Below are 21,058 nucleotides of genomic sequence, written 5' to 3'. Positions count from 1 at the left end.
AGCGTTTGGAGAAATAGTCACTTTGTTTCCTTTTTAGTTCTAGAAAGGAGATTTTTATCAGTTTATCTCTTATGTGTCTAAAATGGAGGATTTCAGTGTAGTTATGAGAGTCCCACAGTCTGGAAATTCTATTTCTCCATCAGGTAATGAGCGGTTGGAGGCTGCTACTTGTAGGTCTTACTTCTCTTTCCCTCTTCTGTTTCTCTCTATCTCACTCCTGCTCTGCACAAGATGAACATGACTGCCAATGTGTTTCTTTTTACTGAAATAAATTAATTCACAGAAAATGGAGCGTCATGGTCACCATTCTCTAAAGAAGAAATAGTTCCTCCTTCAAAAATGGTCGAGATGGGAGCATATTGTCTGTTGGCCTACACCCATATGGATCAGTTAAACCTAGGTTTGCCTATTATGAAATGGCTGCAAGCTGAACAGAACAGTGAGGGAGGTTTCCACAGCACTCAGGTGAGTTCTTCTGCTTCTAAATAAATGAGAATAAAGAAATGGGTACCTTTTGATTAGAGACTAAAGTGTTACCTCTTATTTTCAGTTAACTCCTCCAGTGGATATTAGTAAACAGTAGAATTCTATGGAAAAGGAAATAAGAAATGCTTTTGGATATCTCTTAAAGTGAGAAATTGTTTTTTTCTCTTTTGTTTAGACTCTATATGTCTCTTCCCTTTATTCTCATGTTTTGTTTTCCTTTCTACGGTCCTCTTCTTGCTTCCTCTTTTTCTCTCTCCCTCTTTACTTTTTAATCTTCCTTTTTGCTCTACTTCCTTTCCACCCCACTCCCCTCCTCGACTATCTTATTACGTGTCTTCTTCCCCCCCCCCTCCTTTTTTTTCATTTTTTTTCTTCTTTCAGTTTCCTTCTCTTATTTTTGTATGATTACATGTCAGTTCAGTACTGCCACCTAACACTCCTTTCATGTTTAGCAATATGATGATATTCATGTTACTTTCATATCATTTTATGATTGTGATATAATATTCCATCAATGTGGTGACTGATCTAACGTTTCATGTAATTTCGACAGTAATATCTGTCAGGACACCAATGGCTCAGGTGCTTGTCAATTCTTGGGCATGTACAGTTATTGGTGGTATTATCTTAGAGTCTGTTTATTTATCTTTATTTTACAAAAAAAAATGCTTGAACAGCGGTCGAGATATTTGTGATTGAAAGAGGTGAGGTTGCCTGGTTTCAAAGGTAAAATAAGCGAGAAAATGGCCTCCTAAGTTTGTTGACTCATGTAGCTTGAGAGTACTTGGAAATGGAACATTTTCATTTCTGTGTTTTTAATCAACGTTTTTTCAGCCTAACAAACTAAAAGTCGGAAAAATTGCCATACCGGCAGAAATATTTGTTTTATTAATCATCGCACATGTATGTCCGTGGGATGGATAGAGAAGAGAGGCCAGTGTAAGCTTCTCTTGGTGGTAAAATTACTATACGAGAAAACTTGCTCTCCGCAGCTGATTGGGTGGCATTACTGAATTTGGTAAAACTATTGCTCTTTATCATTTGGGTCACGCCTTGGTGGAATCAGGGGCTCGTAAATTTTTGGGCATCTGGGGTTGTTGGTATCATTTTAAATCTTGTTCTATTGTCTCGCTTTTGATGAAAAAATCACCCATTTATCTTCAATAGAAGTCGAGATATGTCGAATTGAAGCAGCTGAGGTCTCTTGGTTTCAGAAGTAAAATTAGAGAGATTCGTCAATTTTGGGGCATATGGGGTTATTGGTATCATTTTAAATCTTGTTCTATTGTCTTGCTTTTGATAAAAAATTACCCATTTATCTTCAATAGAAGTGGAGATATGTCAAATTGAAGCAGCTGAGGTTACTTGGGTTTCAGAAGTAAAATTAGAGAGAAATTGGCTGCCAAAGTTCGGGGAATTGCAAAACGTGAGAGTCTTTGGGAACTGTAAATTTAAATAATTGTGCCTTTAATCAAGAATTTTCAGTAATAACACACACACAGCAATGTGTTTTTAGATGGACATAATACTTGCTGAGCCAAAAAAGTTAAAATTTCTTTAAAAATGGCAAATGGGAAGAAAAATGCTGTTTTCTGCTAGCCTATTTCATTATTTTGAACCGTGCTTGATTTCACCACGATGCCTCACATTTGTCTATATTCTCAAATACTCAGTGGAACTTGGCCGTTCAGAAAGTGAATGGTACAGTTGAGAGTACACTATAAGCCACGTATGCTATACAAAGGTTTTACTGTGACTCATTTTATCTTTATGACATTCCATATCAGATTGTATGAGATGTGACATTTTGCTTCATTTTAAAAAATAAAACATTACATTTCAGGATACTGTGATGACACTGCAGGCATTTTCTGATTTCGGTATGCTGTCTCATCGTGCCACTCCATCTAGCATGGTCACTGTTACTGATCCAGCCACTGGGAAATCGATAAAAGTTGACATTTCTGGTTCTCGTTCTGTCCTTCTGCAAACTGTAGAGGTGAGATGTGGATTTGTTGCAAACTTGTCCGTACTTTATTAAGTTTGGCTTCGGTTGTGGCACATTTTCACTTTTCCCCTTGATGTGTCAAAGTCCATGTGGAAATGAACCTAATCCATACTCCAGAGATACTGTCAATTCTCCCTAGAGGAGATGGCGAGGCTCTTGTGTTCTTTTTTCCCTTTGTATTAGTGTGATGATGTCTTATTTTCTCTTTGCCTGTTGGTCAATATCGATAATGACTAAAGTGATATATACATGATACAGCTTTGCCTGGACGGTAGTCCTAGAGGAAGTAGATTGCTCGATGTACTACTTCCCTCTTTTCAGATCTTGACAGTTTAATAGATATAAATAGATTGATTCAAAGATAAGTATATAAAGATATGGTGGCAGACCAGATGGTGCACCTCTGCAATTGTCAGACATGGATATCCCAGTGTATGTCCTCTAGTGTTCCTGTTTTACGTGCCACACTTTTCCAGCACAGATTGCACCTCCCTTTGGTGGGTTGGGGTGGTTTTGAGTGTGTGTGTGTGTGTGTGTGTGTCTGTTCTTTCACAAGGCATCACAGGATAAACGAACTGTAAAAGATACAAAACCTGTTGCATTATTGACACAGCAGTATAAAACATTTAGCTTAAAATACGGTATACACTTACCAATGACACAAGTAATTTGTTTTTTAATGAGGTCCAAAAGTATACCCTCCATATTAAACACAGAACATGTAGCCAGCATCGAAATGTTCAGATATATCGTCCTCGAATGGGTGGTTAGTTCTTGGGAAAACATCCATTCTGACACGGTTGTGAAAGCTTTAAAAAATGTGGGATTTCTTGTTCAATGGGTGGCTCCGAGGACAATGACTTGATTCAGGACGAAAGTCTCCTGATTTCACGCATGTTGACCTCCTCCAGCATGTCCGAAAGTCACCCTGTGCTATTCCTACCTGCAACCTACGAACCTACAAAAATGAGCTGATTTTTTAAATCAGAGAATACTGCGGTAATTCAATAAGGGACCTGAACTCTTTTATTTTACACTCTTTATATACTGATGCAATCCCTTTGCTTTTTACTATTTATTCACTGTTGTAAAACCGTTTTGTTTTTAACAACTGAGACTTAGATGAAAACCATTCTTCTTTAAACAATTTATTAAGTGATATCGACTATTTTGCTGTAAATAATTTACATTTATGCATACCCTTTTCCTGAAGACAGTTTCTGCAGTGATTTAAACCCTTTTAGTTTAAATATATTCATGGTCACAGGAACCCCATTTTCTTTCCATCCTTTGTTTTAGAGTACAGGTGTTGCTCAAGGGATGCTGCCTTGTGATCAGCATCAGTTATCTATTGTTCTGTGTTCTGAAAGTAGGTATTGATAAACATATTGCTTTATATCATGAAAACAAATCGACTGTTCAGTGTATGATTCTTCTATGCATCATTTTGAAAAGTGACGTATGATATGAGTCTTACACCAAGCAGTCGAAATATGCATGGATTCTTTTGCCAAACGAATATCTCATTCGTGATTTATAAACTTGTCTTTTGTTTTCTTCTTCTGCCCCCCCCCCCCCCCCCCAATTTCCCGGTGCAAATCCTTTTCCTGTCAGCTCCCGGCCAACACTACACAAGTCAATGTGACTCTCACCGGCCCTACCAAGGCAATAAGTGTTGTGAAGGTCAGTGAAAGTTTTTAGTTTTAGTAAAAATTTTATGGCATTTGCAACACAAATAGGTCGTATAAGTGTAGAAGATTAGAGGTGTTATTTTAGAGTAACCTGCAAAGAAAAGGGGGAAGACAGATATGGATGATAGATTTTTTTAGGAAAGAAGGAGCAAACCACATCAGAACAACTGCCAGCAACCCACAGAGACAGGTTAACAGCCGTACTTTCTGTATATGACCTTCAATAAGATAGGGTCCGGGTCCGGTAAGATATATAAGAATATTTTCTTTATTGAAATTAAAATCAGAAACACTATTTGTGTCATGATGCGGTGGAATCAGGCGCTCATCAATTTTTGGGCTTATCGAGTTATTGGTATCATCTTAAAGCTTGTTCATTTGCCTTACTTTCAATGAAAGAAAATATCTATATATCCTGAAAAAAAGTAAAGATATTTGCGATTGAAGGAGGTGGGATTCACCTCGTTTCAGTAGTAAAATTAAAGAGAAAATGGCAGCCAAATTTTGATGACTTCATTACTTGGGAGTCCTTGGAAACTGCTAATTTACATGTTTTGTACCTTTAAACAACGTTTTTCAGTAAAATTCACACATAAATGTGTTTTTAAATGGACATACAAGGTGTTGAGCCCAAAAACACATCGAGAAAAATTGTCAGACGGGCAGAAAAATGTTGATTTCTTCTATTTCACTATTTTAGCGAATGCCTGATTTTACCACGATGCAAAACATATCTGATTGAAATTAAAAGCATGAAGAAGGCTAATTTACTTTTGATTAGAATAAAAAACAAAAGTAAGACTATTTATACTTGAGTACGATTAAAAGTAGGAAGAATACTACATTATACAGTTGAACCTGCACTAATGGCCACCTGTCTAAGACAATCACCTGTACGAGCAACTAATTTTACATGTGAGGCAGCGTGGTGGAATCAGGCTCTCGTCAGTTTTTGGGCATGTAGAGTTATTGATATCGTCGTAAAGCTTGTTCACTTGTGTTTATTTGGATGAAAAAAATATCCTTTTATCTTGAAGTCGAAATATTTGCGAATGAAGGAGGCGGGGGTCACCTGTTTTCAGAGGTAAAATTAGTGAGAAAATGGCCGCCAAAGATTAGTTATTTCCTTAGCTTAAGAGTCCGTGGTAACGGAAAATTTAAATTTTTTGTGCCTTTAATCAACGTTTTTCAGAAAAATTCACACAGAAATGAGTTCTTTAATGGACATGAAAAGTGTTGAGCCAAAAAACAAAAATTTGATGAAAATTTGCAAACCAACAGAAAAAAAGCAAGTTTCTTCACTTTGATTATTTTGACGAGAGCCTGATTCCCCCACGCTGCCTCACATATTGTTATGACACTGTATACAAGACGTCCACGTGTCTGAGACAACCACTTTTCTCCTCGACAATAGGTAGCTTGATTAGAATTAAGGGGAGACGCATACTCCCGGAAAAATTTTCTAAACAAATTACTTTTATTCACTTTCATGTAATTGTGCAAGCAAGAAGTTCAGAGGTAAATAGGATATACTAAGGGTGAATTTGTTGATTTTTTCAGAAAAATGGGTCACTATGGCGGCCATCTTGGATTTTCAACCAGTTTCTTAGTGCAGAAGAATTTCATAGTAAATATTGAAACATCAGCCTGAAATTTGGCTCACAAGTACAAACCTATATGGACTGGGCATCTATACATGGATTTTGACCTATCTTTAGTTTAGTTTTAGTAGAGGCTAGTAGAGATAATTGACCTATCTTTAAAAATAAAAAAAGTGAGCGCAAAGTCATTAATGGACCCCCGAGAGTCAGTTGACGAAATTTTGGGGTACATATTACAAAAAATTTGAATATTTCCACAAGTTACCACTATTTCCATATTCCCTCACATGCACCTATGTGCCAAATTTGAAGCTTCTAGCTTCTGCAGTTTTTGAAAACTCCTTGCACCAAGAAGGTCACGTATGTCAAAAAGTAGATTTTGAGAAAAAACGGATTTTTAAAAGGATTTTTAGTGCAATTTGCACTTTTCCAACGCTCTTTTAGGTCATTTAGGGTGTATTCTCAACAGTTTTGTCATTGTGACCCGATAGAACAGATGTGAAAGGACGTTTTTCATCAAAAAACAAAAGTTGGATAGTTTGAAATTTTTTTATCGATATTGCCTGGGATCGCCGACCCGAGTCTTCCCTTAAAAGTAGTAGGGGGTTTCAGAGGCAGAGTCTTCTCTTATTAAAGGTAAAGGGCAGATTTAGTGATCAGGGTAAATATTATTTCTGAATAGTTTTTTGATGTGTCAGCATAACTCAGTGCAACTGATCCCTTGCATGTCTTTGGTGAAAATATAGGCTACTCAATTGGAGTATTAAGTGTGAGTGTTTTTTTGTCATTCTTTCTTATCAAACATCTGTCATCCATAGCTCTCCTTCTTTTCTTTGTATTTTACTTTCTGTTAACACTTTTAATCTTTGGCATTTGTATGACTTATTTGTGTTGCAAGTGCTGTAAAACATTCACTAAAACTAAAGTGAGTATAAAGTGAACCTGATAGAGAACCTGATTCCAGAGAGTGAATTGTGTGTATGTGTGAGTCCCAGAATACCTGCAACTTCAAAGCATATGGCCAACCCTGGCAAACCAATCAGTTTTACTTTTATTGCTGGTCAGTATTCACAGAAATGGCAGAAGATTTAGAATTTAGTCATGGCTTTGAAAGAGATCAAGAGTCCTGAGAAAAAACACCCCAAACAAATGCAAGCACTGTAAAACCGCTACTATGAAAATTTAAAAAAACCCAAAAACAATTTTAATCTTTCGTAAGAATTATCAAGCTTTACTTCCACCAGAATGATGAAAGCCATCAGATTTTTAAATGGGTTTTTTATACCTGCAGATGTTGGTTCTGTGTGCTCTTTGAGACTTTCAAGTCAAGTAGAAATTATTGTTCTCATTTCAGGTGGTGTACTACTACCATACCTACCCAGGTAAAAGGTCTGCACCTAAGGAACCTCTAGTGTCACTATGGACTCAGACCAGCAGAGTCTCTCCCAGTGTACATAGAGTCAAGACCTGTGTCAAGAGGTGAGTGGATAGATGTGTGTATCTGTATGTGTGTGTGTGTGCCTGTGCCGGTGCTGTGAGTGTGCGCGCGTGTGTGTTCATCTCTGGGTCAAGCTTGTATCCAGTGTTGTGACTGGGACAGAGATAAGTGCTCGGGCGCGCGCGTGTTTGTGTGTGTGTGTGTTGTGTGTGTGTGTGTGTGTGTGTTTGCCGATGTCCTCCTACATGTATGTATTTGTTCGTCAGTGCATGCCCACATAGTGCTAGCTCATTTCCACCACTAAAGGAAGGACAAAAGTGTTGCTATAGAATAGTCATGATTCAAGCCTGAAGTTTTCACTTAAATCAAAATTTGATTTTCCCTCTTATATAATTTTTGCTGCAGTACCAAAGATAAAATGCTGTATAAAAATAAATCATTAGCAAGCTGTTCAAATGTAGTCAACGCAGAAAGCGAAATTTTTCATGAAAGAAATACAAAACTGTTTAACTCTTTTAACAAAAAAATGTAGGGGTAATTTTCTTTTAACAATTGTACCTACCATGTGTATCTTTATTTGCTTTTTCTCAACATTTAAAATTTAAATTTTGACGAAATATTTTATGAGCACTTATGGCCGAAAGCACAGATTAAGCTATAAATAAGAATTGCAATTTAAAAGATTTACTAAGTTTTGGGCGTAGTACATCTGCACAGCTGGCTGACAAAATTGTTGTGGACCTTGAGAAAGCCTTTGACTGCAGCCATTGTGATTATATCTTCTTGAAAAATTGCCTGACATGATAGCATCTTGGAAAAACGAGGTAGACTATTCAAGAAATACTACAAGGATACCAAGCTCCAGAGTGATCCATGGAGGAGAGTTAACCGACAGCTTTCAGATACATACATTAGTAAAACATTTATGTATACTTTCTTTTTTTTTTATTACCATATTTGGATCATGAACACAACCAAAGATTGTGTATGTGAGGGATGGGAATCTATGAGACTAGATGGACCCAACTGGAAGACTTGAACTTTTCAGATAGCCTTGCTTTACCTTCACACAGTCACCAAAAGGTGAAGGAGAAAGCAAGATATCTTACAAACATTTCACAGTTGAAAGGCTTTAAATTACATTAAGACAAGACCAAGATGCTAGGGATCAATATCACCATCAATGATCAGATGACCATCAGTGAAGCACCACGAAAGGAGGTTGATTCCTTCAATTTCTTAGGAAGCATCATAGACAAGATCAGATTAACAGGTACAAATGTCAAGACAAGAAAAGGCAAGGCAAGAGGTGTTTTTGCACGATAAAAAATCATGCTGGGAATGAGGAACTATAGGAAGAAGAAAAGTGATAAGGATTTTGAACACCAGTATCAAAAGTGTACATCTCCATGGCTCGGAAACATGGAAATTTACATAACAATTTTCTAAAATGCTACTGGTATTTGTCAACAACTGTTAAAGAAAGATCTTACCAAAGGAAATGAACAACTGTGGGAGCAAATAAATCAACAGAAAATAAATACAGAAGTCAGAAACTAAAAAACATACAAACTGAAAAATTTGTCAGCAAACATTAGCCATCAAGCCTTTAGACTAAATCCATGAGGAAAGAGAAAGAGAGGAAGGTGGAAAAGTACTTGGAGCAGGAACTTAGGTTTGAACCTTAAGCGGGACTTAGGTTCGAACTTTAAGGTGGAAACTATAACCCAGTACAGAAATTGATGGAGAGCCCTTGTTGGTGGCTTATACTCCTGTATTGAGTGAGAAAGTTTGATGATGATAATGATGATGATGATGATGATGATGATGAAGAGTTCAAAGTTTTCAAAGACATACAATTAAAGTTTGTATTTGAGGTCCCTCATCATTGGTTGCAAAAAAAATGCATATATATCACCATGTTTTATTATGTTAGTTTATAATGTCAGAATAGATAGAGTGGCTGCAAAAACTTCCTAATATTTGGGTCTTTATGAAAACGCTTTCCAGTGATCCGAACTGAAGGTTGCTTAAAAAAGTACGACTTTAATTTTGATGATGATGATATTGTAGTAATTTTATAGTGATAGTGATTCTGATAAGTAAAAGTTATTTTGTTCCATTAACAGGTAAAACGAAAATAATCCATCCTTGAGTTATAAATAAGAATATACTTTTTTTCTACATTTCTTGGACTGACGAAGGTGTTGAGGTATCTTTCTGTTAGTATTAATCTTCCCCTTTATGATCCACAGCTCCAACAAACTGACAGAAGATAGCATGATGGTGGCTTCTCTGATTATGCCGTCCGGAGAACGGGTTTTAGATGATGTCACCACCCTCATGCGGAAAAACCCACACGCCAAACGCATAGAACCAGAGGACACTGAACTGCACTTTTATACAGATGGGGTAAGGCTTTTGCGCTGATGGATGAAAAGAATATTTCTATTGTACCATGTCCAACTTCCAGTTCTACTCCGTCACTTCTTTATATCTAGCCGTGTCAAGTATCACAGCCAAAATTTAAACTTGAAAAATAGGAATCAGAACCTGGTTGGCAAATGAATTCAGTTCAAATTTCCTTTTAAGTTTTGTGTGTAAACTAGAATAAAATATATGCCATCTGTGAGGTTTCTGAGCACTTGTGCAGTGGAGTTCCTTCATTTGGTGACCACAGCTGAGTGAATGTACAGTTGAAATAGACTTTAGTGTTTACCCCCCACTGTTTTAGTTTTTATCCTATTTCCTATCAGTATAATTGATGTTTTAACATGCAGCTCACTTACAGTGTTGTGCAGTGGCCATGCACAAGGCACGTCGAATGGGAATTCTAATTTGTCTTGGAAAAGTAAAAAACATACTACAGTGGAACCTGCTCTTACAGCCATGTGTATATGATAATCACCTGTACAAATGGCTACTTCCTATTTCCATTCCGACACTCACATTGTCTTTTACACACCTGCACACACACACTCCCCCCCCCCCCCCCCCACACACACACACGCTCACCTACCCGCTCCTTTTTTCCCTGTGAGATAAAGTTGAGTTCTGCTCTTGTCTGTTCAGCCCCCAGGATCTGGTTATTGCTTTGAAGCTGATCTGGAATCAGAAATTGACTTTGAAGTACAGAAGCCGGGCTCTGCCAAGTTTTATTCCTACTATGAACCAGGTAATGTTCTAAGGGCAATGTGATATAATATTTTGTGTTGTAACACTAGAGAGAAGCCATTGAAAGTTGCAAATATTGGTAGTAAGATAAGCATCGTTAGAGTTAGATGTTGTTCTGTTGATATTTATGGTTGTGTTAAAAGGGATGTAAAAGTCTTTGTTTGTTTTTTTCCTTCTGTTTTGGCCTCTAATCATGAGTGAAGGAAATAATGGGATTTTTGTTTTGACTCATTCGCTACGCCGAGCCGTGGTGGGCGGCACGGCTAAAGTGCTGTCAGTATGCGGCGGCTCGCGCACCGGCCTATAATTCTAACTTAGATTTTATTCCAATCCACATATCCATGTTAAAATAAAGATTATAATATAACATTGACTTCCGGGTCGAGCGTTTCCACAGAAAATCGGAAGTTTAGATTCTCTTTTGAAACGCGATTTCATAGTTTATGCGACTTTGTTTTATCGTGAAGCCCAAATTATAGCCCAGACACTAGTCTTAGTACTTTTACACAACAAAATGTATCATTATTTTTCTCACTAAAGAAATGTTGGACTCTTCTTTATAATATTGATACTATTGGACTCATATTGCCAGTGCACTGTTATTGAGAAATCAATATTTTTGAGTGCTAGATCTTGGTCTACAAAATTACACAATTACACAAAAAGTACCACTCAAGACAAGTATAGGTTTATTCCAAATGCAATTCTGAATAATTCCATATAAGATGCGAGTGTTTTTTTTCTGTTTGTGAACGCATCTTGTCCTTTTTTCAAGATTATAAATTTTATATATTTTTTAAATTCAATATCGGATGTTATGATCCAAATGTACTCATTTTATGAAATGTAAGCAAATAACTGGAAATTTTTCAATATTTTCCAGTTCTATATTCATGTATGTTTTTTTTTAATGTATCATTTGACAAGGTGCAAACATATTTTTTGAGTTTCACCAAAGATTATTTGTTTTTTATTTTCAAATTTTATCTGCATCCAGGCAAAATTGTGTTGCATAATCGCCTCTTACAGGAACCAAAGTTGGAAAATACACATATAAATATTACAGATGTATTCTACAAACCATACTGAAAAATTTGGTAAATAATGTGTTGATATTTATTTGAATTTGTGGCCCCAAAGACCTTTGAACTGCACACTAGTCATCATCTCATTTCGCCCTTCCGAAAAAAATTTGTCCACAAGCTGAAAATAATATGTAGCGAATGAGTTAAAGGGAGAGAACAAGCCAAAGGCCAGTAAAGGAAGACATTCAGGTGAAGAAATGGAAATGGATTGGACACACCTTGAGGAGACCCCCGACAAGCATCATCAGGCAGGCTTTAACATGGAACCCACAAGAAAAGCGTAAGAAGGGAAGACCAAAGATTACATGGAGGCGAGCGGTACAAGCAGAAATTGAAAAAGCGGGGACATCATGGAAACAGATAGAAAAGGATGCTCAGGACAGGCTTCGCTGGAGTAATGTTGTTGATGGCCTGTGCTCCACTGGGTTTTAAAAAGGGCAAGAGAGAGAGTTTAAGGGCAACTTACAACATGACAATCTGTTGTCTTGTTATGTTAGGTCATGAACAAAGTAGCTAACCTAATATGTGTCAAAATCATGACAAAATAAGTGATAATCAATTACCTCATCCTGTGAGATCATGATTATCCCTTTGTCCCTTTGAACCCTGGGCTCCTGAGCCTTAAATGGGCTATTCTCTGGGCTCCTGAGTTATTCCATTGATTTTTTAGGTATACTTCTGAACAGCTCATATAAGTATTGGTCTTATTTATTTGTCTCATTTTATATTGTTTGTAATATCACTATCCTGGTGCATATTGATGTTTCGTATTTCTGTTCTATTTCCGTAAACGTACATCATAATTAGGCGGGTATGTCATATCGATATTTTGGTACCCCAGGGTATTTGCTGCGTTGCATTCATACTGATATTTCGGTGCAGAAGGTTCAAAGGACTAAGTAACTAACCAAATCTGTGTCCAAGTCATGTTGTAAAATAAGTGCCAATCTTCCTTGCGGGCTTTGGTGCTGTGAGGAACTGAGCACTTATGGACCTGTCCGATGTGCAATGACGTTCGTTGTTGCCCAGGACAGGCAATACAGGTAAGTGACAATCACATGTCTCATCCTGGAATAATCATGAACAAGGCAACTACACTAATTTGTGTAATAAATGTGTCAAAATTACCATCAATATTTTCTCAACTTTTCTCGGCAGAGATCTCCAGCGAGGTGCCACTGGTGCTGAATATATCCTGTAGGAATGACGACTGCAATGGAATAGATGGGGCCGTGCCAATACACCTGGCCAATGTTCTTCTCACTGTCATGATATGCTCGCTGGTCAGTTTACTGGCCTCTGTGTAGAACGGACACATCCAGTTGACTTTTTTTTCATATTCGGACAGTTTGTCTGTCTGTGTTATATCTGTATACAGCCTTACCACCCGTGAAGGCGTTTGGAACAGAAAATCTTTACATTTTATGGTTTCTCCTCCCGTCAACTCTATTTAGGCTTCACCATTTCTCTCTTCCATAAGTGACAACGAAATTGAAGTTAAAGGTTACGTGATCACTTGAAAATTTTAATAGCTGGATGGCAAATGAATTTAAATGGCTTTTTCTTAGCTGTGAAGAGAAGTTGCTGGTCAAATTCATCACAACTATTTCCTGAAGATTGTTCGCCTTGTAGTTGGCTGGCCACTCCAATATACTGAAAGTGTGTGTGTGCTGACATTTCCAAAGTGCAACAAACAATGTTTACCTTTCCTGACTATTTACCTGTACTCTTTCTTACTTTTGCACTAAAACAGTCATAGATGTTTGTCTCTGCTTGTTCATCATTTGAAGAATTAGAATTGAAATGAATTTTTGTAAGCTTTAACAACTTATGCTGCTTGAAAATTTTACTGAATTCTCTTTCTCTGACTGAATGTGTTTCTCATAGCTATCATGATTTCCAGGCAAATGGTTGTGGTTCAAAGCCCCTGAATGGCATCATTGTTCTTTCAATTTTTGGTCAATGGCCTAGCGGTTAGGCTTTGGAACTCCCATCCATAAAGTCATAGATTCGAATCCTGTTGGGGGCCTGACGATGTGTTCATAGGAAAGGCACTTACATGAATTTTCCTTACTTCACCCAAGGAGGAATGGGTACCCCGCTTTTGACAGCAAAATATCATCAGTTTGTTAGTGTTTGAGTGCGTGTTATCTGCAGCTTGCACTGCATGCCTCCTGAGAAGCAGAGAATGTTTCTCAGTATTTTTGTAGGGTCTGCTGGGGTAATAATAGTTGTAAAGTGTTTAGAGCATGCTGTAGAGCACTGGGTATGCACTATATAATGCAATAATTGTTACTATAGTGACATAACATTATCTTACATATTTTGTGAACTCTTAGGCACTAGACTAAAAAAATGGAGGAATTTAATTCAGATTTAGATCTGTTGCTTTGGATGTGGGAGCAAAGAAAATTAATAGATAGCATGTTTAAAAGAAGCATGTGAATACGCTTCCTTTTTTTTTGTTTATGTATCAGTGTGATATATATGAGAATGGGTTGGTTTTTGGCTATTCTTATGAAATTGACCAGCAAGCTACCTGTTTGTGTTCAAAGCTTTGTTCCATGACAGGAAAAGTTTTGATTTAAGTGTGTAGAAGCAGCAAGTGATTGCAGAGTGCTTGGGTTTTATATGAGGAAAATTCTAATGCCTTGTTGTTCGTATCATATTGTGCCTTCTTTTCACTTATGAGAAATATTGTCTCGGATAATAGTTTGTCCATCAATATCTGATGATGACCAGTGTTTCTTCAGAGGTAATTTCAGAAAGAGAACTACGTGTAGAAGACCATTTGTGACTTTTGATGTGGCCAATAAGACTTATTCTGGTAGAAAAGAGTTTGCCGCATTTTGAGCATTTAAAAGCCTTATCGCCACTTCTGATGTGCACAACTTGCATTTGTAATTTGCGACGCCTCATAGGATTTGCTGCCCTCTGTGATAGTTGCTCTCCCATGTCAAGGGTTGAAGTCCTTCAGAGACATTTTTAGAATGCCTTAATAGTGTCTATTTGGTTCACCAGCATTTTGCCTTCATGAGGACAGCTCAGAGTAGAATACTCCCTTTGGGATTCTGAAGTCAGGCATCTTACGGCATGGCCTGTTAATAAACTAGTAGCACTGGAACCAATATTTCAATTCAAGAGCAAAGTGTAGACTTACTTTATGGTGACTGCCGTTTGGAGTCATTTTTGAAAATTTGTATAGATGTCCTTGTTGTTTGTGATTTGTGTTTGATTTGATTTGATAGTGCACTAGCTTTTGAGATGCTGGAGATAGCATGTGCCATGCTTGTTGGGCATGTTTTCCATTGACTTCTATTTGCCTTGACTCTTGTCCCGAATCATTTCTTTACTTAAATAAACCTATTCATATTTTATCCCGTTTCTTTACCCATGTTAGGAAAATGTCTAAAGAATTTCATTCAACAGTAAGGAGATGTGTTCATTTTGCTAGATGTCATGACATTTGTTTTTGCTGTCTTTTACATGATCACTCCAGGATAGTACTATTTATGTATAGAGTGCACTGGGGCAGTGGAGGGTGCTGGCTACTGGTGGCCTTGATCTAGTTCTCTCATTTTATGCAAAAACTGAACAAATTACAGCTGTTTTGATCTTGTTTTGGTATGAAAGTTCTTCTTCTGAGCCAGAAAAGGATGAAGAAAGTGATACGTTTGTTTTACTCATGTAAGTTGAGATTTTCTTTGATGGATGGAGTAGGTGTCATGGCTTATGAATAAAAAAAAGAATAATTTCAACATAAAGCTCAGCATTCACACATAATCCTTCAACTCTCAAAGGTTTCAAACATGGGATTTTGGAGGCCTATGACAAGTACCAATGTCTACTTTTATTGTTGAGGGTTGTGATTAATGTTTTTATCTTTAGGAAATGTCAAGAATATTTTGACTATTTCATTTTTTTTCTTCATGTGATTTGGAGATGAAATCGTAAAAATAAACTTGTAAATTAGGATGCGAGATACCAAGGTGTCCACTGGCTTTTAGTCTCAACTTTTATGTTTTAATGTACATGTAATCAGCTACTCCGTAATATTTGTATAACTGCCATGAGTTGTAAGCTAATTTTTTTGTATGGCTTTATATTTGTATAGATCATTGGGCATAATAAGATTTATAAATAGTCAAATTTTGGATGTTTTAAAGTGAGAATAATGAAAAAGATATTTTGGCTTCTCTGTTCATTTATGTTTAGGTCTGAATCATACCATTCCTCCATTTGTTCAAATCTACTCCGTAAGGCTCTTAATGGAACTCCAAGTGGAAGGGTTGTTTATAAGGAAATTAAAAGTTTTTCCGCCTTTGTGATTATTTATTTTATATCGAATTTTTAAGTTAATATTTGAGGTATGTTGGGCAGAGAGATATTTTTTTTCACTAATTGTATGATGCGTGACAGAAAATCTCCTCAAATATGACTAAACTTGACTCATATCCTGTTTACTATATGAAGCCGGTCTGTATTTAATTACTTGGGTGATTATACTTCTAAAGTGCATAGAACATGCCTTAGAAGTTAGAGCATGGATATGTGCTATATACATGTAAATGCAGTTGTTATTTATTATTATTATTATGGGCAGAGTCCTGGAATCTTTTGAGCGAAGACAGATAAATCATTATCTTTGCATTTTCCTGGGTGTAATTATCCAAGAAGGGCTCTAGTAGGCTCTTTTTGCCGGGATGAGCGTTATCAATGTGATGTTTAAGATTCTACTTTTCGCCGAGAAAATTGATTTGCCGAAATGTTGTGCTCAGTATCGTTATAACTTTTTCTCAGATTCCCAGTGTTGCTCCCCCGATGTGTCAGAGAAAGATATTTTAGAGGTTCTGCTCATCCTTGCCTTCAGCTATTTGATGTTCACTTTTTTCTGTTTATATGTTGTCTTAACTGTTTGAGAACTCTGTTGGTCTTTTAATAATGTCTGTGCTCTTTATTTTTACACATACATATATACACATGTTTGTGTTCCATGTTTGTTGGAGCAGCTGAGCTGTTTTGTAGTAGATAAAGATGTCATGATTTTGAAATACTAAATTTGTTTTGTATCTGAAATGGAAGAAGATAACAAGAATGAATTCAAGACCTGTAAACACAAACTCATGCATGGAAATATTTGTGAGGCAGCGTGGTGGAATCAGGCTCTCGTCAAAATAATCAAAGTGAAGAAACTTGCATTTTTCCACAGGTTTGTGAATTTTTTTCAAATTTTTGTTTTTTGGCTCAACACCTTTCATGCTCATTAAAGAACTCATTTCTGTATGGATTTTTCTGAAAAACGTTGATTAAAGGCCCAAAAAATGTACATTTTCAGTTACCACGGACTCTTAAGCTAAGGAAATAACTAATCTTTGGCCGCCATTTTCTCACTAATCTTACCTCTGAAAACAGGTGACCCCCACCCCCTTCATTGGCAAATATCTCGACTTGCACTCAAAATAAATTGATATTTTTTCACCCAAATAAAGACAAATGAACAAGCTTTAAGATGATACCAATAACTCTACATGCCCAAAAATTGACGAGAGCCTGATTCCACCACGCTGGCTCACATTTGTCTGCAGAGCAGGGCTCTTTTCTCTCTAGGGTACTGTGGCATGTTGCAGCTTTCTCATCAGGATATTCCAATATTTATTTTAAAATAGTAAGAATCATTTGAAGTAGCTGTTGTGTTAACTACAAGTTTTCAAGAGGAGCAAATAATGCTGAGGCACTCAAGTCAAACCTGTCGACTATGGAAAAGTTATCTCGCATGCCTCTCCACGCTATTGTACCAGCCTTTGAGCAAATTTCTGTGCCACTGGCTCAGTATGTATCATGCTTGGCTGTGGCACAGATGACCATGGTTCGAAAAATCTATTTTGAGTTCTAAAACTTAAGTTGTTTAAAGAGTTTTCATAGCTTGTTGGTCCATCGAAGATGGAATTTAAATTTGGAGGTGTCCCCCCCTTCTTACTGTAACCTTAAAATGTTGAAGAGAGCTTAAAATCCTTGCTATACCAGACTTTAGTTTTTTGACTGACGTGTCAAAGAGTGCGGCATAGTTCTGTTGATGTTGTGGAGTGCCCACTCATTGTTACTCCTTCTGTGATTTTTTTTTATTGTTTACCGCATAATGCACTGTTTGAGATAAGATAGATAATTCTTTATTGTCCAGATCCTGGCACATTGGTTTGGTGTTTCACCAGGTACACACACACACACACACACACACACACACACACACACACACACACACACACTCATTCAGACACACACACGATCATGTAGACCTACACACATTCCTGCATACGCACCCGCATGTGTTCTCCCATGTATCTCGCACACTTTCTAATCAGTGCTCTCAGTCTCTGAAGAATGTTTAGAGGTTTAACCAAATTTTACACTTCTGCATCCTTGGGGCTGGTATTATTCCCCTATTCAAACTCCTATTTCATATTATTTGATTCTCTCTGCCCTTGACTTCACTAATGTTCACCTTTGTTAGGTTATGCATTCTGACTTTTTGGTGAAGAAAATCACTGCTTTTAGTGTTTTAGACTTTCTGAGCCAATACAATAAACAAACAAGAAAACTTGTACGTCTTTTTTTCTTCTATTTGAGTGTTTTGTTCATAATTTTACATACATATTGGCATCTGTGGTGCAATGGTTATGCTGGTGGTTGGAGGCCACAACTGGTACCAGACTGGTAGATCTTACTTCTTTACTTTCCGTCTGTTGTTTATGTCTGTCTGTCTGACTGTTTCCCTGCACTCAATGACCATTATTGTGTCGATGTGCTTCTCTTTACACAAACAAAACTATGAGACCGATACCTGTTTAGCCCTATCCGTTTGTCCTGTGGTCATTTTGTGCCCCCAGGGTTGTATTCTTCTCATTTTAGAATACTTTTTGTATGAAGATCTCTTTGAAACTTTCAGTATTTCTCAAAAAATCGTTTTGAAAGACTGCTATGCAAAGCGTACGGATTGGATTAACGAGTAAATTTCCACTCTGGAAAGTGGTGGTACAGAGTTCCCCACGTCGTATGGATACGATAGTAAAACACGACGTACGGATCGGGTAAGGGAAGTTTATTTTTAAGGAGTATCTCGTTTGTGTGTTTATGCTTAGACCCTGCATCCCCTTCAGCCTGGGTACCGGCATCTGTGATATAGCACAGAGTCACCTTCCCTTGCAGATGACCCGAGTTTGATTCCCGTATGGGGAGAATTCTTATCTCGCATCTTTGTCTTTCGGCTGGGACGTTAAATCCTTCTCAGCCCAGGTTGGCCCACACAGGCAGGGTTGAAGCCCACCCCTTAAATCATTTAAATTAGGTCGATGGGAGCGAAAAAAGCACTTACTTTAAAGATCGAACAAGTCCAACAGTTTTAATAGCTAGGATATACAGTGGCGTCCAAAAGAAACTTGAAATTGTAACCACCCCGTCGTCGTGTTAAAACCTTGCACTGCTCACTCATGCAGACATAAATTCTGCATCATCTGATATACTAATCATGCAGCTATGTTTAGAGACTCTCGACATAAAATAATATGGTTACTCAAAGTTGACCTTGTATGTGTTTGGCGGGTGCGCTGGTGTGGTTTGCTGCTTCTTCTTCTTTCCTATCGAACATCTATCGTCTTTATCTCCCCTCCTTCTTTATTGTGCTTGTTACTCTCTTGTAACACCTCTACTAATCTCCGGCACTTATATGACCTTATTGTGTTGCAAGTGCTGAAAACTCTTATTAAAACTAAAAGTTGACCTTAAGAAAGCAGGCTTGGCAAAATTGTGCGAAATCAAAGAAATGTAAAATTGTCTTCGCGCGTGTATTGTGGATGATCAAATTAATAGAGTGGACATACATTGCATATCCAATAAATGGACAAATTTGTCTCTGCAATGAACACTATTTTATTACGATACTTTCTAAGAAAATTGAAAACGGAGCAATCGCAACCATCAGGCAGAAATTGGACAACTCTAAATGTGATAATTATTATCTTGCTCAGGAGCCATTGGTTTTGTGTAGAAAACGAACCCTTTGGGCATCGACTCTATTAAATTTTGGACATAGTTATCTGTCATTTCATCGCAAATGTCACAGAGTTGCAAAGGGTCTTAATTGGGAGTAAATTAGCTTTGCTTCAGCTGCTGTTTCATGGTATTTTACAAACATGTATGATTTATATCAGGGCTATTAAACTGGTGACCACTCCAACGTTGGTATGGTTTGGTCTTCCAAGAATAATTGTTTAGTGGCATTGCCCATGTGGGAAAGTGCTTTGCTACAGATGGAGATGTCTACTTGAATGACACCATATTAAAATAAGGTCTTTGCTGATTTAGTCCGAAGGAGCGACGAGGTCAATACATTTGGAACATGTAGAGTTGCAGGGGCTGCCAGAAGACAGCTTGGATCATTCCTGCCTGTCGACTGCCTTAGGGGCCCTCCCTCCGGATTTGTTTATGGTATACTCACTCAGCCTTTCATACTCCCGTATGCACTTACAAGACAGTAGGAACAGCTGCAGGTAGTACCATCTACTTTCATTATGGTAGCAGCACTAAGGCTGAAACTAATAGCTTCTAAAAACTGAGCACATGTAATGTTAAATCTAGGTTTTGCATGGTATTTGTGACCTCTCTGTTTTCATTTTTTGGGGGGTGGAAAATATCACCAGAAGGTGCTGTTCATTGCAAGGACAATAATATTTCCTTTTTATTTGATAGGCCTAGGCCTATTCAATACATGTCCATTCCACCAATGGTGACCACCAATGTTTATGCACTTCCATATAGGCGCGAACACACTTTTACGTTTCTTTGGTTTCCCACAAATTTACCAAGCCTGATGTTTTAAGATCAAGTTTGAGTGGCTAAACGTCGGTCGTTAACATAGATGAAATGTTAATGAGTCAGATGATATAGAATTTATCTAGCTTTAAATTAGTATGCTGTGTGGGTGGATAGTGCAAGGTTATAACACGGTGATTGGGTGATTACATTTTCAAATTTCTTTTGGACGCCACTGTACTCGTAACCCAACCAGGGCAGTGCTACTGGCTGAAGTGTCTTTAGGCCATTCCCTAGAGGGGGATATTAACATGCTTTAATGCACAATAGCATTGTAAATGGGCTGATTTATCAATGTCATGCTCATACTGTGCCGGGCCAACATAGGGCGAACTGCTGCCTTTTCTTTCCTCATCATAGCTATCGTCATTTTCCCTCTACTTGTTTTGTATATTTGTCACTTTCTTGTGAACTGCTATTTCCGGGGTGTCTTGATAGTCGAAGCAGACTTTGTGCTGTTGAGGCTAGAGAGGTGAGCAGAGAAAGTCCAAATCTCAGATTAGACTTCTCTGTTGACATTCACCCCTTGGCGCTCATATGACCTTATGCAGTTTGCGAGCGCCATAAAACCTTACTAAAACTAATTAACGTACTCGTATAATAACATCTTAGGCCAAATGTTCCACAGAAATAAAACAAAAACTTGCAATGGCTAAGGATAGTTTCAATAAAATGAGCCCAATCCTGAAAAATAGAAATATCTCAACGAC

General features: G+C 37.5%; 1 protein-coding gene across 1 annotated transcript in view; it reads left to right on the top strand.

Moving 5' to 3' along the window:
* LOC101850949 (alpha-2-macroglobulin) overlaps positions 1-15,811 on the top strand; it is a gene marked incomplete in the record, with an annotated part of 114,121 nt that extends 98,310 nt beyond the window's left edge. Inside the window, 7 exon segments of the mRNA XM_005096613.3 lie at positions 284-465; positions 2,330-2,485; positions 4,109-4,177; positions 7,141-7,265; positions 9,480-9,636; positions 10,297-10,399; positions 12,642-15,811. Of these exon segments, the coding sequence (XP_005096670.2) occupies positions 284-465; positions 2,330-2,485; positions 4,109-4,177; positions 7,141-7,265; positions 9,480-9,636; positions 10,297-10,399; positions 12,642-12,790 (941 nt within the window).
* Between the last annotated feature and the right edge of the window lie 5,247 nt (positions 15,812-21,058).

Source organism: Aplysia californica, unplaced genomic scaffold (assembly GCF_000002075.1).
Source record: "Aplysia californica isolate F4 #8 unplaced genomic scaffold, AplCal3.0 scaffold00133, whole genome shotgun sequence".
Classification (NCBI taxonomy): Eukaryota; Metazoa; Mollusca; class Gastropoda; order Aplysiida; family Aplysiidae; genus Aplysia; species Aplysia californica.
Note: the sequence above shows the minus strand (reverse complement) of the source record. Positions and strands in the feature narration are given on the sequence as shown.